The sequence below is a fragment of the Nicotiana tabacum genome, chromosome 9 (genome assembly GCF_000715075.1).
Source record: "Nicotiana tabacum cultivar K326 chromosome 9, ASM71507v2, whole genome shotgun sequence".
NCBI lineage: Eukaryota > Viridiplantae > Streptophyta > Magnoliopsida > Solanales > Solanaceae > Nicotiana > Nicotiana tabacum.
In genome coordinates, this window is record NC_134088.1 from 98,886,294 (window position 1) to 98,908,050 (window position 21,757).

The 21,757-nt window shown below is 35.4% G+C and overlaps 2 protein-coding genes across 9 annotated transcripts; both read left to right on the plus strand.

The window, feature by feature from the left end:
* The first annotated feature begins 8,104 nt into the window (after positions 1-8,104).
* On the plus strand, positions 8,105-10,949 carry LOC107809745 (uncharacterized). Its single transcript, XM_016634419.2, has 4 exons — positions 8,105-8,114; positions 8,534-9,281; positions 9,395-10,348; positions 10,517-10,949. Exons 1-4 carry the CDS (start codon positions 8,105-8,107, stop codon positions 10,947-10,949), a joined length of 2,145 nt encoding a protein of 714 aa, XP_016489905.2.
* A 4,163-nt stretch (positions 10,950-15,112) lies between these two features.
* Positions 15,113-21,091, plus strand: LOC107794644 (NDR1/HIN1-like protein 10). Of its 8 annotated transcripts, none has more exons than XR_012694978.1 (5): positions 15,113-16,030; positions 20,186-20,262; positions 20,388-20,515; positions 20,622-20,734; positions 20,856-21,091. XR_012694978.1 is itself a non-coding variant. In XM_075221925.1 (2 exons), exon 1 carries the CDS (start codon positions 15,236-15,238, stop codon positions 16,001-16,003), a length of 768 nt encoding a protein of 255 aa, XP_075078026.1. In that variant the 5' UTR covers positions 15,115-15,235; the 3' UTR covers positions 16,004-16,030; positions 20,856-21,091. The 8 variants fall into 8 exon arrangements, 1 of the variants encoding a protein (XP_075078026.1); XR_012694977.1 differs by having other exon boundaries at positions 20,388-20,417; XR_012694979.1 differs by lacking the exon at positions 20,622-20,734 and having other exon boundaries at positions 20,388-20,417.
* The last annotated feature ends 666 nt before the right edge of the window (positions 21,092-21,757 follow it).

The window sequence follows — 21,757 nt, forward strand, 5'->3', positions numbered from 1 at the left end:
CCAGCGAATCGCGAACGCATGAAGGCAGACGCGATCACGTAGAAGGATTTGGGGGATGTAGGTTCACGCGTGTTTGTTCATCGCAGTCGCGTGGTGTGTTCCGCGATCGTGTAGCTTGATGAGGCAGTATTTCGCGTTCGCATGTTGTCTTCCATGATCACGTAGTGTTAATTTGGAAGCCTGTGATTTTGTGCTTCGCAATCGCGAAGCTGTTCTAGCGATCGCGAAGAAGGATTTATACCTGGGCAGAACTTAAATTTCAAAACGAGGGTTTATTTTTTTATTTCATAATTTGGACTTTGAGAGCTCGGTTTAAGGAGAATTTTCGAGGGATTTTCAGAGGGGTTGTTGGGTAAGAGTTCTTAGCTCATTTTTTATTAAATTTTACTAATCTATCATTGATTTCATCATGTAATTAGAGATTTGGGGTGAAAAAATTGGGGGGAAATGTAAAAGTTCTTAGACTAAATTTTTGGGTTTCGAAAGGAGAATTGAGGTCGAATTTGAGTAATTCTTGTATGGTTGGACTCAATATCGAATGGGTGTTCGAATTTTATAATTTTGGTCGGATTCCGAGACGCGGGCCCAGGGTGACTTTTTGGGGTAATTTTCCAATTCTTTGCTAAGATCATGATTTCATTATTTAGATTAGTTTCCTATAGTTATATTTATAGTATGTAATTGTTTTGGTTAGGTTCGAGCCATTCGGAGTTGGAAAATCGAGGGAAAGGCCTTCTAGTTGATTGATGTAGCGTGGTTTGAGGTAAGTGACTTGTCTAACCTTGTGTGGGGAAAATTTCCCTTAGGATTATGCACTTTTGTGATAATTTGTGATATGTGAAGGTTGTGTACGCAAGGTATAGGTGTTTAACGGGCGGGCTGGAATGGGCTGGACACAAAAAAAATCAGCCCGTCCGTTTAATGTTGCGGGCTGTACTTTTTCGGGTTTTTTTTTTGTCCGTCCGGGTTCGGTCTTAGTGGGCTGTTAGCGGGCTGTGGAATTTTACTTTTTTTTTAAAGTAAATTTTATTTTTCTTATTCAATGTTATTGATACTTAAGTGTTTGAAAACTTTTAAGCCTTAGAATTAAACTTTGAAGTTTAAAGTTTTAAATTTGAAATTTAAATTTTATAATTTTAAAATTAAAATTTGAAAATAAGTGGCTACAAAAAATTATTTAATAAGACCAATTGGCAATATGTAAGGATCAAGCTCCGAAGACTTTCATTTAATATTTTTATTGAATAATATATAATACTTCAAGTTAAGTTGCAAGTTCTTTTTTGATTTTGTTATTTTTGAACTTGCAAATTAAAAGTTTACAACAATTATAAAATAAAAAAAATAGTACATCACATGCTTTGCATCATTTTTGTAAGTTCATCCATGTCAACATGAGGTTCTTGGTTTTCGGTATTGGTTGAATCAGCACCATAAACCATTATATCTCCAATTTCTTGATTTCCGGCATCTACCTTGTCACGCCCTTGATTTCGTCGTTATGATCTTATCCAATCTCTGAAGCACACTAGAATTTCTAAAGCGTTGCTACCCAATGAATGACGGGTATCTCCTAATTGCTGCCTTGCTTGGCTAAATGCGTTCTCTGATGCGACTGTTGAAATCGGCACATTTAGCACGTCTCGAGCCATGGCCGAAAGAACAGAAAATTTATTTGAGTTGCTCCTCCACCAACCCAGTGGTAGAAATTTCTTTGTACTGGGCTCTGCTGACTTTTGCAAGTAGAATTGAAGTTCATCAATATTCCTGCTGCTAGTTTGTTGATGCTCCCCTAGTGTAGACCAAATCAAATAATCTTCAACACCTATCATTCAAAGCACTGGTCCCAGATGTTGAAACTGAACTTGAAGGAATATTTGCATCTACAGCAGAAGAAGCATCCACAATATTAGCATAATAATTATATAATATTTCTAAATATTTGTGTAGATCAGAAATACAAGTGTCAATATCAGGAGTTTCAGTTGGTCCATTAAAAAAAAAATTAAAAAAATCGTTAAAAAACGGGCTGAACCGGACTGTAGCCCGTTAACAATCCGTTAACGGGCTAAACCGGATTATAGCTCGTTAACAACCTGTTAACGGGTTAACGGACTTAGCGGGTTCCGGTGCACCGGTATCAAAAAATTATTCGTTTGAAACCCGCTCCCCGCCCAACCCGTCCCAGCCCGCACCCCCCTCCTCCCCCACGCTACAGTATCGGGCTAACCCGGGCTGAACTGGGCTGTAAACGGGTCAGCCCGGCCCGATTAACAGGTATAACGCAAGGTGACGAGTGCGTACACAAGCTAAATATTGAGATTCTGGTTTTAGCTACGTAGTTTCTTTTTTTCATGCCTTAATTGAGTCACTTTAGCATGTTATAGTCACCATGTTTAGCCTAAATTTACATGTCTACTTGTCTTATCTCTTATTTGCAACTTTTACTGCATGTTTAGTTTAATTACTTGCCTTTTTAATTCCATATTCATTATTTAACTGTGAAAATTCTTTACTTGAAATTTGCTATCCTTCAAATATTTTGTTGTTGAGTTTGGTGTTGAGTTGCAAAGGTTGTGGTTTCTATTGAGGCAAGGTGTAAATTGTGAAGTGTCATTTTATTTAGTTGTTAGGTTTTGGCTTCCGTGTTATTGTTGAGGTGATTGTTTGATTGTGTGCACGAGGTTTCTGTCGTGATGTTGTTATTGTTTGTACGAAGTTTCTGTCGTGCGGTTGTTACTATTTGCACGAGGTTTCTGCCGTGCCGTTGTGATTATTGATACGCATGCAGTGGTATAAGGTCTGGTGTTGAAACGCATACGGTGAGATAAAGTGGGCTTGATACGCATGGCTAGTAGGGGAACTACTAGGAGCCATGCGGTGTGATAAGGTGGGCTAAAACGCGGGGTGCTATTTCGAAAAAAATAATTTTCAAAACTAAATATAAAGTCTCCTGCGGTGATATAAGGAAAGACTGTGATTTATTTTTATGATTTTGGACTACAAAGCGGTACCTCGGGAGTGCCCATGTTGATCTTCTCTATCCGTATTGTTTGGGTGTTGTTTCCTTAACATGTAAAATCCTTATTTTCCTTTTGTGATTTTATTAGCTTCTTTGATTTCCGTGTTGTTACTTTCTATAATTTCTTTATTGTTTCCCTTCCCTACTATTTCAGTATATCATTATATTTTCTGTCTTGCTTCTTATTATCTCTAGTAGGGCCTCGACTTGACCTCGTCACTACTCTACCGGGGTTAGGCTTGGCACTTACTGGGTACCGTTGTGGTGTACTCATACTACCTTTCTGCACATATTTTACGATCCAGGTACATCCTATCAGCCTCGGTGTTAGCGCGTTGAGTTGCTTGCTTTGGAGACTTCAAGGTACACCTGCTCACGTCCGCAGACCTCGGAGTCCCCTTCTACCCTGTTCTTTTCTTATTTCTTTACATCTTTATAGACAATGATGATCAGTACTGTATCTAGAGCTTGTGGCTTATATTTTCACCGGGTTTTGAGAGATGTACATGTTGAGTTGCAGATTTTATTTCATATAGTTGTTGATATTTTTGAGATTTAAATTATCATTTCAGTTATTCCGCATGTTTATTAGGCTTACCTAGTCTTAGAGACTAAGTGCCGTCACGACATCTTACATAGAAAAATTGGGGTCGTGACACTTTGAAGGTACATTTGAGCCTTCAAATTCTTAAGCTTTTATATTATTGAGTTATCTTGTTTGGTTCATGGTAATGTAACGTGAGTTATAATGATAAAATTCCCTCAAATCGATTGATTTCCTTCTATAACTCTTAGATACGAACAAAGAAAAGCAAAATGTAGAAAAACTACACTATTTGCTGGATCACCTATATCAATAAATGACCCATATAACTCAAAACACCACAAAATAATCACTCTCGATATCACAATAATACAAACTAGTACTCTCTCTGTCTCAAATTATTCGTCGTAGTTTTTAAAAATAGTTGTCTCAAATTATATGTCATTTTATTTATCATTTTAGAAGTTCAAGACTAAATTAATTATCTTTTTCCTATTCTACCCTTAATATTAATTGTTCTTGAATACTACGAATACCTCAATTATGAGTAAATTTTAAATGAAAAGTTTTTATATCTTAAGACATAAACAAGGGTAAACAGTTAAAACATCTCCTATTTAATATTTTCTTAAAAGACGTGTAAAAGAGAAATACCACAAATAATTTGAAACGGATGGAGTACAATAAACAAATCTAACCACCATAATTATCCAAATTTAAAACGTGAAGATTTAAAGAAAGATGCAATTAATTCTTCCATTGTATACTCCCATTTGATTCAACGATTTATTTGTACTTTCAGACTATCGAAGCTAAATTAAAGGCAAAATACATAAACATACACTTAAAGTTGGTCTTGGCCGTCACTTAAACACTTTAAGTTATCAAATAATCATTAGACACTTCAATTCGCCTCCGATGTTTGTCGGGGACAACTATATCAAAAAGACAATATAAGTGAGATTCACTTACGTCTAACGTCTAACGTGTCAAATAACCAAATCAACTAATGACATGTGTATTTTTTAAATAAAAAATGCAATAAGAAAAGAAAAAATTTAAACTCCTCCGTTTCCCCCTTCTCCATTCCTTTGCCCACCCCACCGACGAGGCCAACAACCTGTGACTCATTCGTCTACTTCCCCTTCTATTCTCTTTTCTTCTTATTCCTAATCATATTACCACTCTCTTCCCACTTTCTTCTTCCTCTCGTCTGTCTCCGTTTCTTTTTTAATTTTCCGGGTGCGTAGATTGCGGAAAATTTTTCCGATCAGCAATGTCGTTTCTTGTCAAGTGTACTTTTTCTTCTTCTTCCTACTATGAAAACACATTTTTGGTGTGGAGAAGATGATTCCACTAGTTTTGTAAGAGCGATTCAGTCGATTTAATAGTGTTTTTTTTTTACTTTAGTAGTATAATTGCAGAAATTAATAACCTGGGTATTGCTACGCCATTACATATAATGATTTTAAGGGTTTTAACTTTTGTTTTTTGTGCTTTGTCGTTTATTAACATTTTGCTTCGTCAAATATGCCCTGCTTTGTGAATGGTGGTCGATAAGATCGAGAATATAGGTGAAGTATGCTTTGAAAATGAAGTTTTACTAGTTTTACATATTGTTTATTATTAGATTGTTGTTGAAAATTTTGTCGCATTGCCTTTAATCTTCGGACAGATTCAAAGGCTGGTCTATAGTGTTTTAATGGTGAACGAAAATTTGAAAAAGAAGTGTGAGGAAAAGGGTGAAAATGTGGGACCCACATAATTTAAAAAAGATTAAAACAAAATTACATTTGTCACGCCTCAATTTTGTTTGAGAGCTAAACACTTTGCCATGTCAGCATCGAGTGTCCGGGCAATAAAGTGAGGAGTTGAGGTGTCTAGACGATAAAGGGTTTAGACAAGTCAACTTTTAAGTGTCTAATGCCTAAATTAAATGTATTCCCGTTCTCGATCAAAAAGTAAACTTTGCCTATTTCCGGTTTCTTTTTGTTTTTGACTATAAAAAGGGACGTGGGAGAAAGATCCAAAAGGTCTAATTTAGAGCATTTGTTTTGAAGCTATTTACTATTTCCTCAATTTCAATTTAGTTGTCGTGCTATAGAATGATATATTTGTATAATAAGTATGTATTTAGTGTGGACGTTTTCATTTTATTCTTAATGAACACCATATTATATGATAGACAAATTGTTTATCCTTAAAATCGGATAACAATTAAATTTGTAAATAATTTTAAGGATACGCGGATTAATTTGATATAAAGCGATAAATTAAGTCAAATCGAACAAACAAAGATAAAATGGATTCAAACCATACAAGGAGGATAGTTTCAGCCTTAGTGAAATATTCGGTCTCGATCCGGGCTCGCTAGGGCCAACTCTGATGAACAAGAGAAAAAGCTAATAACAGAGAAAATAATAATATATTATCGTAGAATGCATGTTACAGTGTATTTAATGAATTATCATACCCCCTTTATATAGTACGGGAATCCTACTCTAGGTACAACTCTATAAAAGGTAAAAAAAATTCTCCGATTAACTAATTGTCGGTTCTTCACCGATACGTGCCGAGATCCCCGTCGTGATATCCGGATGGTCACGGATATTACGGCCTTCCGTTGGCCGTGCTCGATTGCCTAACAATGTTCTTCGAAGTCATTCAAGGCTAAGACCAGTTCTGAACCATGACCCCGATATTCTCGAGGGCGAGCATCATGCCCCGAATTCTGACTCGATGAGACTTTTGCCTCGATTTCGGTCCTCTGTCATTGTGTCTCGAGCTTGACTTATTTTGTCGGAGATCAGAGTGTACCATGGCCCGATTTTACCCGTATACACAAAATATGTTTAAAATCACAAGATTCAAAAAATATTTTTAATTATACTCACCTTTAGTTTAAAATTACAAAAATCAAAAATCTTCTTTATATTTTTAAATTTCGTGCGTAATCAACTAAGACAAATAAAATGAATTGAAAGGATACTATTTATGATTTTGGGATGTCTGGTGCGAGGAGAGAAAGGAAAAGATTTGATAACTAATTAGTAAAGTGTCAAATGTTACAAACTTTAAAATGTAACAGTTCTATCAATAAATTGTTATGATTTTAAGGGGCTTATTTTACAACCGAATTTCAAACCTCGCCCTTCGTCTCCGCTCCCCCCCCCCCCACACCAACCCCACCCCCACCTCAAAACAAAGAAAAAAGAAAGAAAAAGAAAGAATACACCATTATTATGAAATGAATATAGATAAGATAAAATTTTCGTATTAGAGGAGTCATTTAGCAACTATGAATTAAACTGGGGTAGATTTTTCGTATTAGAGTAATCATTTATAAGTATGAATTCAAATTGTTATATTTACATTCACATGGTCTCTTTACTTCCTGTTTTTCTCTCTTGAAGTTAAGCAATTGAGTCAATTGACTGTTAGTGGTTTTGATTTTTTTTCTTGGATTTTTTTTACTTTTAACCATGCTAGAAACTGCTCAATGCATGTAGGAGGCTGGGGCTTTTCCCCCACGACCACTTTTAAAGGAGAACTAGAAAAATAACAACGAACTCAAAGCTAATGAAGGAGATCTGCAACTTGAACAAGGTAAACGGGATCTTTCCTACCCCTCTACTTAGTTGTCTCAATATTACATCGATCCGGAACTACGTCCATCGCCAGGGGCGGACCCACATGGAGTCAAGAGGGTTCATATGAACCCATTTCGTCGAAAAATAATACTGTGTATGTAGGTATATTTTTTCTGTCTTCGAAAACGTAATGGTATAAAGATTATTTTGAACCCACTTCAAACAAGTAAATCGCTTAGCCTGCCGGTAAAGAGGGTTCAAATTTTCCATATGGTCCTGAGTTTGAAACCACTTAGTCGCATATGCCCCTCTATTTTTGGTTTTTTTAATATAGGTCTCTTTTCTCATAAAAACGATGACGTTTATGTCTTTTTAAAATATTCCCCAAATCAGAAAACGATCAGAATCTCTAATCCCAAGCCCTTCGGTGCCCCTCTCTCTCTCAATTTCAAAGAGAATCGCTTTCATAGTCACCACTCACCTCCTCCGTTAGTTAGCCACTGCCGAGAAGGTCATCTCCCTCAAAGACAAAGGGTTTCATCTTGGTATCTAACTAAAAGTTCAGGTAATCAATAACAATAAGAACCAATTCTAGTTTTCCAATTTCTAGTATTTATTCCTCTTTTGCATAAAGATTTAATCCCAATAAATTTCCTTCACCTCTATGTGCTTTCTTCTCTTTGTTGTAGTTCAATTTCAAAGAACATTGATTCATAGTCGTTTCCTCCATTAGCCATAAGCCAATGTCGCTTCTCGAATCTCGTTGGGTCGCCTCTCGCAGTCAGCCCGTCAATTGTCACTATCAGGTTTCTCACTTGCTTATATTGTAGATTTTTGTAATTTATGCTTTGGAAAAAATTCAGATTGTTTTAATGGGTTTTGGCTGAGAAACTCAATTTCAATCCATGTTAAATGTTTTTTCAATATAATTTTTAATCTTAATGAAAAATGGGAAAAGGTGAGAAATTGAGAGTAATAAACTTGCTTATATTGAGAAGTTAAGCACCATTTCTCTTTAGTTATGGAAAATCTCATACTGTTGTTATTGGTTTTGAGTGAGAGATCCTACGTACACATGATATTTTTTTGGGTGTCTCTACTTTTGATATGGTCATATGGAATGGAAATCAGTAATATTTTCTTGATGCAGTCAAGAACATTTTCCTTGGCTCGTTGTTGAATCAACAGATTTTCCTTTATAAAATAATATTTAGCATATTGTTATCCATGAATGAAAGTTTCATTGCAATAGTTCTGTAATCTGATGGGTGATCATTGCTTGGTTGTCTTCGACCACATTATTTCTTCTAGTTTAAATTTAAGGTTAAACATATACAAAATTATTTTTCTACTTCTAATTCTAATTTGGTAATCCAGTTTGTGTTACAATAAAGAGATTTTACCCTCCATTATCTTTCAAGTTGCCACAACCAAGTTCATCCTCTCCAATTGCTGCTCCCATGGAACAAAATTTGAACCAATTAGAAGAGCAACCTCAATCCTCTAAAAGACAAAGACAAGGAATAGATCTTTATTCTTTACCAGTTGATCCAAAGGAGAGAATACCCATTAGAGATTATCATCCAAATGAGCGTGATGAGATTAGAAGAGAATATCTCCAAAGAGGTCCTTACCAACTCCGATATCATAAGTTTCCTCAAAGAGATTTTTCGGGCTTAAAGCGTCGTTTCAATCCTAAATGGTTTGATGAATATCGTAATTTGTTGGAGTATAGTGTGATAGAAGATGCAGATTATTGTTTGTGTTATTACTTGTTTCAAGATGAAGACATTCATCAAGGTGGAGGCGATGTATTTTCAAGTTTAGGATTTAAGAGTTGGCAAAAAAAGAAGAGATTCGATATTCATGTTGGTAAGTCGAGTAGTATTCATAATCATGCAAAAAGGAAATGTGAAGATCTATTAAAACAAAAACAGTCAATTCAAACTTCATTTGATAGGCAATCCAGTCAAACCAAGCTCGAATACAAAATTCGCTTGAAGGCTTCAATTGAGGTTGTGAGACTCCTATTGAATCAAGAATTGGCATTCCGTGGACATCGTGAAGATGAATTATCATTAAACAATGGTAACTTTCTTGATATTCTTTCATGGTATGCAGAGAGGTGCGATAAAATCCGTGATCTTGTGTTGAAAAAGGCTCCAAAGAATAATCTGTTGACCTCTCATAAAAATCAAAAAGACATTATCATTGCATGTAAAATTGAAACATTTAAAGCAATTATGGAGATCTAAATGGAGACTTTTTTGCATTGCTAGTTGATGAATCATGTGATGTATCACGTAAAGAGCAATTAGTTATTGTCTTGCGATATGTTAATAGACGTGGATCTGTGGTGGAGCATTTTATTGGGATCGTTCATGTTCGTAATACTAGTGTTTTATGTTTAAAGAAAGCAATTGTTGATTACCTTGCTCAACATTCTTTGAGTTTATCTTATGTGCGTGGACAATGCTATGATGGAGCAAACAACATGCAAAGGGATTTACGTGGCCTCAAAACTTTGATTCAACAAGAAAGTAAATCTGCTTATTCCATTCATTGTTTTGCACACCAACTTCAATTGACTCTTGTTGCGGTATCCAAAAAGTATCTTGAAGTGGGAGAACTTGTATTGTTAGTTTCTAATGTATTGAATATAGTGGGAGGTTCTTTTAAATGTATGGATGATCTTCGAGAATCTCAAGCAGAAAAAGTTCAAGAGGCATTAGACATGGGTGAACTTGAAACTGGTAGGGGTTTGAATCAAGAACTTGGTCTTGCCAGAGTTGCCGATACTCATTGGGGTTCGCACTACAAATCTTTTAAGAACTTTATTTTTATGTTTGGCTCAATTATTGATGTTCTTGATACTATCGTTGTTGATGCCCAAACTTTAGAAGGAAGAGCTAAGGCAAAGGGATATCTTAGCACTTGTCAAACATTTGAGGTTGCTTTCATGTTGCACCTAATGAGAGATATTTTGGGGATCACAAATGAGCTTAATACATCCTTACAAAAAAAGGAGCAAGATATTACAAATGTTATTCTACTTGTTGAAGTGGCAAAGAAACGGTTGCAAAAGCTAAGAGAAGAAGAATGTGATTCACTTATTGATAAGGTGTCTGCATTTTGTGTCAAGTATAATATTTTGATACCAAACTTTGATGACTTCTATGTTAACTCCGGAAGGTCTTGACATAAAGTTGTTGATTATACTATTTTACATCACTATCGTGTTGATATATTTTTTAATATTATTGATTGGCAAGTTCAAGAACTCAATGCTCGTTTTAATGAGGTGACAACGAACTTGCTTGTTGGAGTAGCTTGCTTAAATTCAGTTAATTCATTTTTCAGTTTTGACATAAACAAGATATTGATGACGGTTGAATTGTATCCTGATGATTTTGATGAGAATATAATGATTACGCTCAAGAATCAACTTGAAACTTATATTGTTGATGTTCGTGATGTTGATGAAAGGTTCTCAAATCTACAAGGACTTGTTGATCTTTCTGATATACTAGTTAAGACAAAGAAGCATTTGAATTATGCATTTGTGTTTCGCCTTGTGAAATTTGCTTTGCTTCTACCAGTTGCCACTGCTATAGTTGAAAGAACTTTCTCGGCGATGATGTTGATCAAGAGTGAATTGCGAAACCGAATGAATGACGAATTCATGAGCGGATGTTTGGTACCTTATGTAGAAAGAAAAATATTTAACACCATTTCTAATGAGACTATTATGAATACGTTTCAGGAAATGAAAACTCATAGAGGACAGTTGTAATAATATATTTTATTAATATATAGTTTTTGTTTACCTTGCTTCTTTGTATTTTGAACCCGCTTGATAAAAATCTTGGGTCCGCCACTGTCCATCGCGCCTTCTTTCAAAGAGAGGAGGACGGGTTATTCACATTTCATTTGATGGTCAGAAGCGAATTGAAAGTTAAGCAATGGAAATTCTAAAGATTCCCCGATCTATGCTTTTTGAAGGTGAAGTTTGGAAATAGAACAATTCCTTCTGGACCATAACGGAATTTCGGTCTATACCGGATTTATATTATGTAACCGAATAAGTGTATAAAATTTGTATAATTTTTGTATATAACATAAAGAATGTATATATATACAAAAAATATACAAAACATATATATATTTTCGGCTATTATTTTGAATGTGGCTATACAATGTCATTTCCTTTTTTTTAAACCTAATACACGGTGAACCAGCCAACAGTTTGTTATTTCACGAATCGTAATTTAGGATGCTTAGTTAAGTATTAGCTTCTCCTCACAATCACGAGGAGAAACAAATGAAGAAACGTCGATCTAAATTCTTCTAATTAATCAAAATTCCTCACAAGATGGAGAAATTTTTCTACGGCTTTGCTCATTGAAAAAAGAAAATAAGGAATAATATATCGAGTTAATTTATTTTCCATAAAATTAGTCATGAAGAACTTTAACGACGGACTATTCTTCCAAAATTGGGCATTCTTTATGACCTTTTCAATATCATCTTTCTGTAAGTTTTCTTTCAATATAAGCAGTGGCGGATCCACCTCTGATTATATAAGCGACTAAAATAGACATACCTAAAATGGAGAAGTAAAATGTATGTTTTTGTACTTTCAAAATTCAAGTATATATCCAGCTTATTAAAATTTTCTCGTACTCATCCAAGAATGAATTATTACTACTAGAAAATAGGAAAATGGGGATGGGCGGAGAACCTAAAGCCTAAAGATATATCGAAGATCTCCTAATAGAAGAAACACATGCAAATCACATTGTAGCCTATCATTGTGAGTGCATGGCTGCAAATACAAAGCATTAACTTCCTAGCTGGTTCTTGATGTGGACCTACAAATGATTGAATGTAAAAAAACAAAAGGAAAACAGAAACAAAAGAAAAAGCTATTAAAGGCATGAATGATTAACTAAAAGTGAAATAAAAGGTAACAGTGTAATGATAAAAGAATTGTTAGTCCCCACCAACGGTGAAAGCAAAATTTTTATTCAAAAAAATAGAAACAGTAACTACACGTAAATTAAACATCTAATATATGTATATAAAAAAAATTGACCTTATATATGCCGTGTAATTTTTGGACGAAAGGGATCCGAATGAACCCGTTCTTCCGCTCACCTAGCTCCGCCCTTGTCCCCCACTCTTTGTTTAACCATTTGACGTCCGGAAATAACTAGTTTGATTTAGATTTGCATTGCATAAGCTCATTAAAGAGAAAACGTTCTCAAAAAAAATATTTTGAGAAAACAAATCTTTAATTAAAATTGAAGGAGTCACATTCACTCTACGACGTCTCCTGACGATAATTGTTAGTCCCATTTGGATTCAAAACTTTCTACCAAAAGTTTTCAAAATTTAAAAAGGATTTGGAAGAATAGGAAGGTATTAATTAGGGAAAGAATGTCTGAATGGGCATTAAAAACACTCTCTACCTAAAATGATCCAAAAAGGGCACATAAATTATTTTAGGGAAATTGAAGAAAATATGACACAGCATTGAGGTTGTGCATTAGAAGGCGAGGGATATATATTATTTAGACCACCCGGTGCAAGTTTGAGTTGGAAGCTTGGATTTAGTGGAATAACGGTTATGATATTTTTTAATTTAGTAAAATTCAATTTCCACCCTTCAAGTTTGATTTAAGAAACATAGGCACTCCCCACGTTTTAGTAAAGAACAAATACCTCCATTCCTCGGTAAGAAGACTATTTTTTTATTTTTTTTAAAGTTGGAGGTGGAAAAAATATTATTTTGCTATCATGTCTACACTTTTTTTTTACTTGCATCTAAATTCTCCTTTATTTGACTTAAATTTTTGTGTCAGTTGATTTGATTATTAATTCAATTATATATCATTTTTGTCAAATAAGAAAATAAATTTCAACCCCTCCCCTCCTTCTATCCCCTCATCACTTCCCTTTAATACATGTGTTATAAAAAGCCAAGTAGGCCATTGATCACGCCCAACTCTAGTTCTAAAAAGGATAAGTCGTCGCTGCAAATATAATCCGGTCTAAAAGTTAGGAGTCGAATCCCACAGAGAACTAAGGTTTAGCTACAACCTTTCACTATCACTAAGAATACAAGTTTGAATAATTCCTAAGTTATAAATATAAAGATTCTTATTTTAAATTAATTAACTAATAAATTAAATGAGTGGATTAACAACTAAAGATACTAAGGGTTGGAGACAAGATTAAGGAGGTTTAGAGTTATGATTTCCCCAATTTTCGGAATCCTTCTCGCTATGTCTCCTATAATTTCGCCTAAGTATTCTCTACCGATCATGAGTACTTCGGGTGTCATAATTCTCTTCCGAGTAACTACCACAAATTATGTAACGACCCGACCGGTCGTTTTGAGCTCTAGCGCGTCGATATAGGGTTTGAGGCCTTGAGTAGCTCACTTCAGGTATTAAGAATTTAAGACTTGTACGTGTGGTCAGAATTGAATTTCGGGAAGTTCAGAGTTGATTTGGAAAGAAAATTCTAAATTCGGAAGCTTTAAATTGGAAGGTTTCACTAAGGTTTGACTTTTGAGTAAACGACCTCGAAATCGGGATTTGAAGGTTCCAATAGGTTTGTATAATGATTTCGGACTTGGGCGTATGTTCGGGTTGAGTATCGCGTGGTCCGGATGCATTTCGGTGCCTATTATGAAAAGTTGGCATTTTGGAAGTTCTAGGATTTCATAAGTTTGGTTTGAAGTGGATTTTAATGTTATCGATATCCATTTGGAGTTCCGAGCCTTGGAATATGTTCGTATCATGATTTGTGACTTGTGTGTAAAGTTTGGCGTCATTCCGGGAATGTTTAAGTGTAATTCGGACGCGTTCGACGAAGTTTGAAGGTTGGAAGAAAGGTTTTTGGCCATCGATTCGTAATTTTAATGTTGTTTGACATGATTTGAGGCTTCGACTAAGTCCGTATCGCGTTTTGGAACAGATTTGTAATCGATTGGAATTCGGATTTGAGGAGATGTTGTTGCTGCTGAAGACTAGTGTAATCGCACCTGCGGAAGGAGTGGCCGCAGATGCGGTCACGCATAGTCGACACTGCCCACCATTATAAACTACAACCACCTTCCTCAATCACAACACAACAACCTCTACCAACCACCATTATTAATTATTTCCAACCACCACCATTCTCAACCATAATCGACATCACCACCAATTACCACTAGCTACTACTCAGAACCACAATCAATCAAAATCACCACCAACCATCGCATCTAGTCGATATTCACAAGCACTTTTATATATATATATATATATATATATATATATACACACACACACACACACACATTATTGATAGAATATTAGATTAATTAGTATTTTATTTGAATTTTATACATTCAGATGTTAAAAAATAAATAGTCTTAATCATTTAGTATTCAGATCTTTATATACATTTTAATATTCAGATATGTCTTCAGATTCAGATGTCTTAATCTTAATGCACATCTTGATATTCAGATGTGTATTCAGATTCAAACGTTTTAATCTTAAAAAAAAATTAGGCCTAAGCCTTACCCCTATCTTGAGAGGGTAGAAGGACTGTTTCTGATAGACTATCGGCTAAAGAAAAGATGAAAAGAAGCAGTGATAACAAATAGTAACAACAATAAAATATTAAAAAGACTGAAACCAAGATAGCAATGAAAATATTTTACTTCCTATCATGTGTAAAAATAGTTTCTAATCATAAGTGACTAAATTCACACTTTTCATCTTTAGGTAGAAATATGTTTCTTCAATAAATCAAAATGATCAAACATTGAAAAATTATGATTTTTCTCAATTAAACTCTTAGCTTTATTTACTTATCACCCCCAATCTTTCTAATATATCAAAAAGCACCTCATATTTCCTCTAATTGAAACTACACCTCCTCCAAAGTGTCTATTTCCTCTTTTCGATTCCAAAGAATCATTTGCCGACTTTCCACACATTCCAATTCTCCTGCAATAAGTCGACCGACCACTACAAAACCACCCCACTCCCCCCCGCCTTATGCTCCAACAAATTCTCTGCCATGAACGACCCCAATAGACCACCAGTTACCGGTTACCCCGCCGCCGCCCCTCCGAACCATAACGGTTACGGCGGTTACGCTCAACCCCCACCTCCCGGCACCGCCTACCCATACGCCGCACCCCCACCTTCCTCCACCACATACTACAACAACAACCCATACTACCAACAACCCAATCCTCACGCCGTCCAACGCGCCACCTTTCTCCGCCGCATAATCGCTATAGCCATAGCTGCTATGGTCATCACTGGAGCCTTTATTTTTATCGTCTGGCTCATACTCCGCCCCCGTCTCCCCGAGTTCCGAGTCGACTCGCTCTCAGTCTCAAACCTTAATCTCTCCAATTCATTGATTTCCGCCAACTGGGACCTCCGTTTTACTGTCCGAAACCCCAACAAAAAGTTGACACTTTACTACGATGATGTAGCAGCAGCGGTTTTTTATGATTCGGCTTCGCTTTCGGACACTACAGTCCCGCCGTTTTTTCAGGATAAACGGGCTGAGACTGCCCAGAAAGCGAGTTTTGCTACTTCAGGTTCGTACGTAGAGAATCGAGCTTTTGATGGGATGAATAAAGAAAGGGCTCGAAGTAGTGCAATTGGGTTTGATGTGAGGATGGTGGCTAGGGTTAGGTTTAAAGCTGGGGCTTGGAGAGCAAGGAGGAGGTTTATAAGGGTTTACTGTAAGGATTTATCTGTTGGGGTTGGGCCCAATAAGTCGTCCGGGAACTTGCTTGGTGGGCCCCGACAGTGCCGGGTTGGACTCTGACAGTTGGTGATCTTTCCTTGTTTTAAGGTGAAAATTCTAAGTATTGAAGTTTATAGGAGCATTAGCTTATTTTGTTTATGATACTTAGTTGTTTTTTATGGATGGTTTCTTTTGTTATTGGCAAATGCAACGTGGTTATATTTGATTAATGGCAGTGTGATTTATTATACACAAACTTATTATGAGGGTTCATTGGTTTACAGTGTGCAGTTTTCTTTCAGTTTTTGTTGTTTCGCTGAGGGCCCGTTGCCTTGCGGTGCCAAAAATAGCAAGCTTTGAAAAGTTGCTATTTTTCTCTTATGCCAAGGAGATTTAACAACTTATCTTTAATCAAAAAGTTCATTTTTCTGTATTTGTGCTATATGTTATTCAAAGAAAGGGGATTTTTCCAACCTAGCTCCGGCTCTGGTCCACTGCATATTCAACTAATAGCTTTCCTAAGTTATTGTTTTATCTATTCTTCGTTTGCTTCTGTTCATAGCATAGTGAAAGAAGTAGACATGGATGTAAGATTGATATGTTCTGTTAAATATGAGTCTGATTTATTTAGCTGTACATCACGGTCTTGAGGCAATGATGTAGAGAGGCTCTTTAATGTGATTATTTATTTTGTTTCTGGATCATTCTATTGCTGGACAAAGTTGGTTGTTGACATCAGCCTATATAACTTAAATCTTTTGTCCTGGTACTTTGACATGTTCCTTCAGGTGCTAAATCATTAGAAAGTCTATGTGCTTTTCTTTTGCTTCATCGGATGAAAGTGTATCTCTGTGCTTTCCAAGTCCTACGGAAGTTCTTGTGGAATATAAATTACTCGAAAGTGATATGTTATAGTTCTAGGAGAGTAGGAGTGATTTAGTTCATATGCAGTTTCCTTATATGTTACTTTCATCTCCACTAGCTGGTAGAAGTTCTCTCAAACGGCGACAATTGTGTGAATATGAAGCACTAATGTAGCTTTGAAGCGTGTGCTGCTTTTGGTAGATAGTAGACTGGCCAGTAATGTGTTATAGACCTTATATTTTTGGGTGAAATAGCGGATAGCACCTTTCTTAAGGTCCATTCCAGACAACAGACATTCTGAGCCAGGTTAGGTAACACTCTGAGGAGATGTGCCTGCGTCTCTTCAAATTTGGTATCTCTATTTTTATTTTTATTTTGGGTTTGATAAGTAAATTAGGGACCTCTGTTTGGGATGAGCAAAGACTGTCACAAACCTGAAAGTTTAGATTCTTGGTCCTAAAGTAACCTAGCCCTAGCTGTTACTAACGACTTTGGCTTAGTCTTAGAAGCTCCCCTATCTCCACGTTTGATTACCTAAGGAGATGCTTGTATTTGAGAAAAAGATTGAATAGGGACTAGGGCCGAACTTTGGTAACTTGGTAACTGGAGATGTTTATCATACAAGAGTTAAGATGATTCACTTTCCGGGGTCGTTTGGTATGAGGTATAAGAAGGTATAGTGCTGGTATAAAAAATTAATACCACCTTAATACTTTGTTTGGTTAGCAAACCTGGTATAAATTATCCCGGGATTAAAATTAGTACCAGGATAACTTATACCTTGTAGAGGGTGGGGTAATTAGTGCCGGGATAACTTATACCTTCTTCTTAGAAATTATGCAATTGTCATTTTTAATACAACATGCCAAACAGTGGATAAAAAACAATATCAGGATAACTAATCCCAGCATAACTTATCCCGGCATAAGCCTTATTCAAACCAAATGACCCCTCAGTGGTCTAAGAATTCTGAGATGTGCATTTGCTAGTGGTGTCTATATATGCTTGATTTTAATATAAGAGTCTCTATAAAAGATTAGTTGAGCTGTAGGGCATATTCCACGGTTTGCAGATCTATCACTGCATGTGTGACTATATACCTCCCATCAGGGGCGGACCCACATTGGGTCAAGCGGGTTCAAATGAATCCGCTTCGTTGAAAATTTTGATATTTTGCGTAAGTTAAATTCTATAAAATGAGAATATATGAGTTATTTGAACCCACTTCATACAAGTTCATCCGGTGGAGGAAGTGATATAGCGGGTTCAAGGTTAACTTAAGGGTCCCGAGTTCGAAACGGGATGACACTCTTTTAGTTTTGTTCCCGTGTGCATCCTTAAGTCCACTAGTTTATTCCTTTAGTTTGTTTTTATTTTCTTTTATCTCTATTTTCTAATTTATATCTATTTTATTTTATATTTGATCTCCTAATGAAATCCAATAAGAATTAATCTACAGTTTATTTAACTTAAGTAGATGAAATCTTACAATATTTTTTGCTAAAATATGCAAGTGCATATCTTGAAATTATTTGTAATGTGTTAGTTCATATTAAACTAGGTTATCCTAAATTGTTTATTTTTGTTACAATTAAATTGTTAGTTCACTTTATAAGCTATCTTCTTTTATAGTTTGTACTAGTTTATTTTAAGTTATAACTCTTTATTTTTTGTTGTCCTATTATTTTTGTAAATTAATAACTTTATTTTTTTTTATTAGAGTTTAATAAAACTCTAAAATATAAATTGGGTAAATAGAATGTTTTTTTAAGTTTAAATAAAAATGTAAAACTAAGTAACTGTTAACATTTTTAGTTAAAGTAATTAGTTTTTGTTAAACGTTTTAAGTTTCAAGCCCTATTTTTTTGAAAGAAGAACAGAATTCGGACCTCTTTTTATTATTATTTAATTATTCATTTTAAGATACCTTTATGAACCCCCCCAAAAAAAAGCGGGGACAAATCCCGCTTATTACAACCATCGTATTGGTTAACGTCGTTTTAAATTGAACCCGCTTGCGTAAAATCCTGGATCCGCCACTGCCTCCCATCTATCTGGGGAAGTGGAAATGTGCTTGTCAGGTATTTCAATCTAGTGTATTCTCTCCTAACAATATAATTACAGAAGCATCTGAAAGAAGTGGATTTAAAAAGATATAGGAATATATTCTATAATGAGAGTTGCCCATGTACGAATGAGGGGATAGGAGTGATATCATAAGACGGACTTCTAGTTTGGTCAACCTTAAATGTTTAGGCAGGTTGTTCGTCGTGATTACTGGCTTAGTTGATGTCATCTTTGCTTCGATCAGTATAAGCTTTGGAATAGACAACTTCATCCACTATGTATTTATTTGAATTTGGTTGGCATCAATGTGATTTTCTTTCTCTGCTTGTTTATTTGTTCTCCTCATGTTTAAGAAAGTGATCAAGGAGATCTCCTACGCAATATGCACTCATCAAATCAATGATGGAATTCTCTGTGTCGTTTTCTAGCTGATAGTAGGTTTTCGCCATCTTTGGATATGTAAGGTCATCATTCATCTTATAGTTCGTGGCGTGTTCAGATCTTCTAGTTAGGGGAAACGAGATCCAACTTTGAGATTTTAGGTTTTAGTTTCGCAGAATGTAGCTTTTGTTCAATACTTACTGCGTCTTAGCTATCTTGTTATCCTCGATTGAAAAGATACTAGTATTTTCATAGAGCTGTTGTCAGCCTCTGTCGCGTATGAGCAAGTGGCATTGCTCAATTTAAATCATTTAAATGTTCATAGAGTTTCTGATGGACTCTTTCTTTTTGCACCCAGTTTCATGTTGTACTCCTAAGTCCTAATGATCATTTAGTATCTATTTACCACAGTTACAAATTAAATTATCTTAGGCTAAATCTCTATACTTGATCATAACTACTCTGAATTAGAAAAATGATAACTTTTATACTGCAATTCATAATGAGAAAATTAAGGAACAAGCGGGATCCTCAATGAATCAATATATGCCATGTAATGAACAGAGCAGCAAACTAAGACATAATAAGATACTTTGCTGGGCTTGACCTAGAAAATATGGGTAGACTGTTTTAGAAAATTTCACTTTAAAAGATAAAAGGTCTATGCATCGAGTCCTTGTAATATTCAGAACATAATTTGAAAAATTAAATCTTAGACGGTGGGTGGATGTTTACATCCTCACCTTAATGCCCCTGGTCTTACTAAGAAATCAAGAAGAGTACTTCATAGGTTTCAGACCTTTTATATCTCAAGATCAGTTAATTGAACTGTTGGCAGTAGTAGCAGGTCAGTGGGCATACCTGGTGTTTGTAGCTTGGCATCTGAAATGAAATTGTAATACTTTCTTGTATTCATAAACAGATCATTTTATTTTTTTTGGTCTTTTTCAGCCACGTAGAAGGAAATTTTATAATTTGAGACTTGCAGTGATACTTTCATTCCAGCAGAAACTGCTCCCACAGATGCAGTGAGGTTCCTTAAACTTCATGCGTAGAATTTTAAAATGTGGTGTTTCTGATGATGATTTTAGATCACATTGAAGGAACCTATTAAATAGAAATTAAACTTTACATGCATAACCTTGTTGCGCAGATGTGGGATTGGATATCTCTGCAGGTTCAGGTGAGTTAACTCGTGGCTTGGAACTTTATAAGGATTTATTATTTGCTATGTCGATTGAGTTGCATTATTGATCTCCAAGAGATCTACCTATTACATTTGTACGTCCCATAACTTTATCTTGGCAGATTAGAGTATCTGCCTTTTGTTCTTTTGAGCCCTTAGTTTACTAGTGAAGCTTTTAAAGTTTATGCTTATATTTTTCAGAACCAGAAAGATGCCATGGCTTCTAAAATGTTGTATGATCATGATTGGGTGCTGTATTTCATGGTTCAGGTTTTGTTATGCAATTAAGCGTATTGCTATGTTATCTAAAAAGGGTAAGATGGTAGGAAGAATATGCTTGCGAAGCAACACCATTGGGGCTTTTTATTAGACAAGTTGTTGAAATAAGATGTTGGTCATCTCCCTTGTGAAGCTAACTACTTTTATCATTTTCAGCTATGCATGGGAAAGGGGTATTTTTACCAGTAATAATCGGCTTCTCTACCAATATGATTTCAGAGGCTTCTGTTGCTGTTGGTTCTCCATCTGGGATAATCTTTTTAGGTTCTTTGATTAGAACTTGTAGTATCAGTTATCAAATGCTTCCAAAACATATGATGTACAGCTTACATTATCAACATAATTGCCTTCACATGTTCTTTTTATATGTCAAAAGCTTGAAGATTTATTTATTTTGATCTACATAACTGTATAGTTTAGACTTGTTAACTGAATATGTTGATAAATCAATAGTTAGGAAATTTGGATCAGTGGCCTGCCCGCAAAATGTTCTGTGCAGGTTTATGGTGTCGGAAGTTTACACTTGAGTCTGAGTTACTGTGTTGTTAGGAGGTGGTAGGTACTCAATGTTTTAGTCGACGAATAGTTGAAGTGTGACAAAAGATCTGACAAAAGATCGACTATAACAAATATTTGAGTAGTCGTTTTTCTTTTTTCTTTTATCTATTTCCAAAGAAATATAAAAGGACATACACACAACAATGAAAAACTATGGTACATTGTTATAGTCAGTCATTCATCAAATGCTAACAAGAATAATGAAAGTTTGGGTAAAACTGAGAAGAAAACATTTAATGAGGATATAACTTGAGTCTAGGGAAAAGCAACAGAACATAAACCGGATCTTATAAGGACAAAAAGATTCCAAAGTTGACAACTCAGTGATGGATACAGCGCATCAAAATTCCTATCTTTTTCACCTCACCAACTTGAAGAATAAAACGCATCTTTCAAAAAATTTGTTTGTTCTTTTTTTGTAATTTTTGGATCTCTGGACTTCAATTTTATGTGTTGACCGATATGCTTATTTCTCATTCACTTTGGCTCATTAGTTTAAC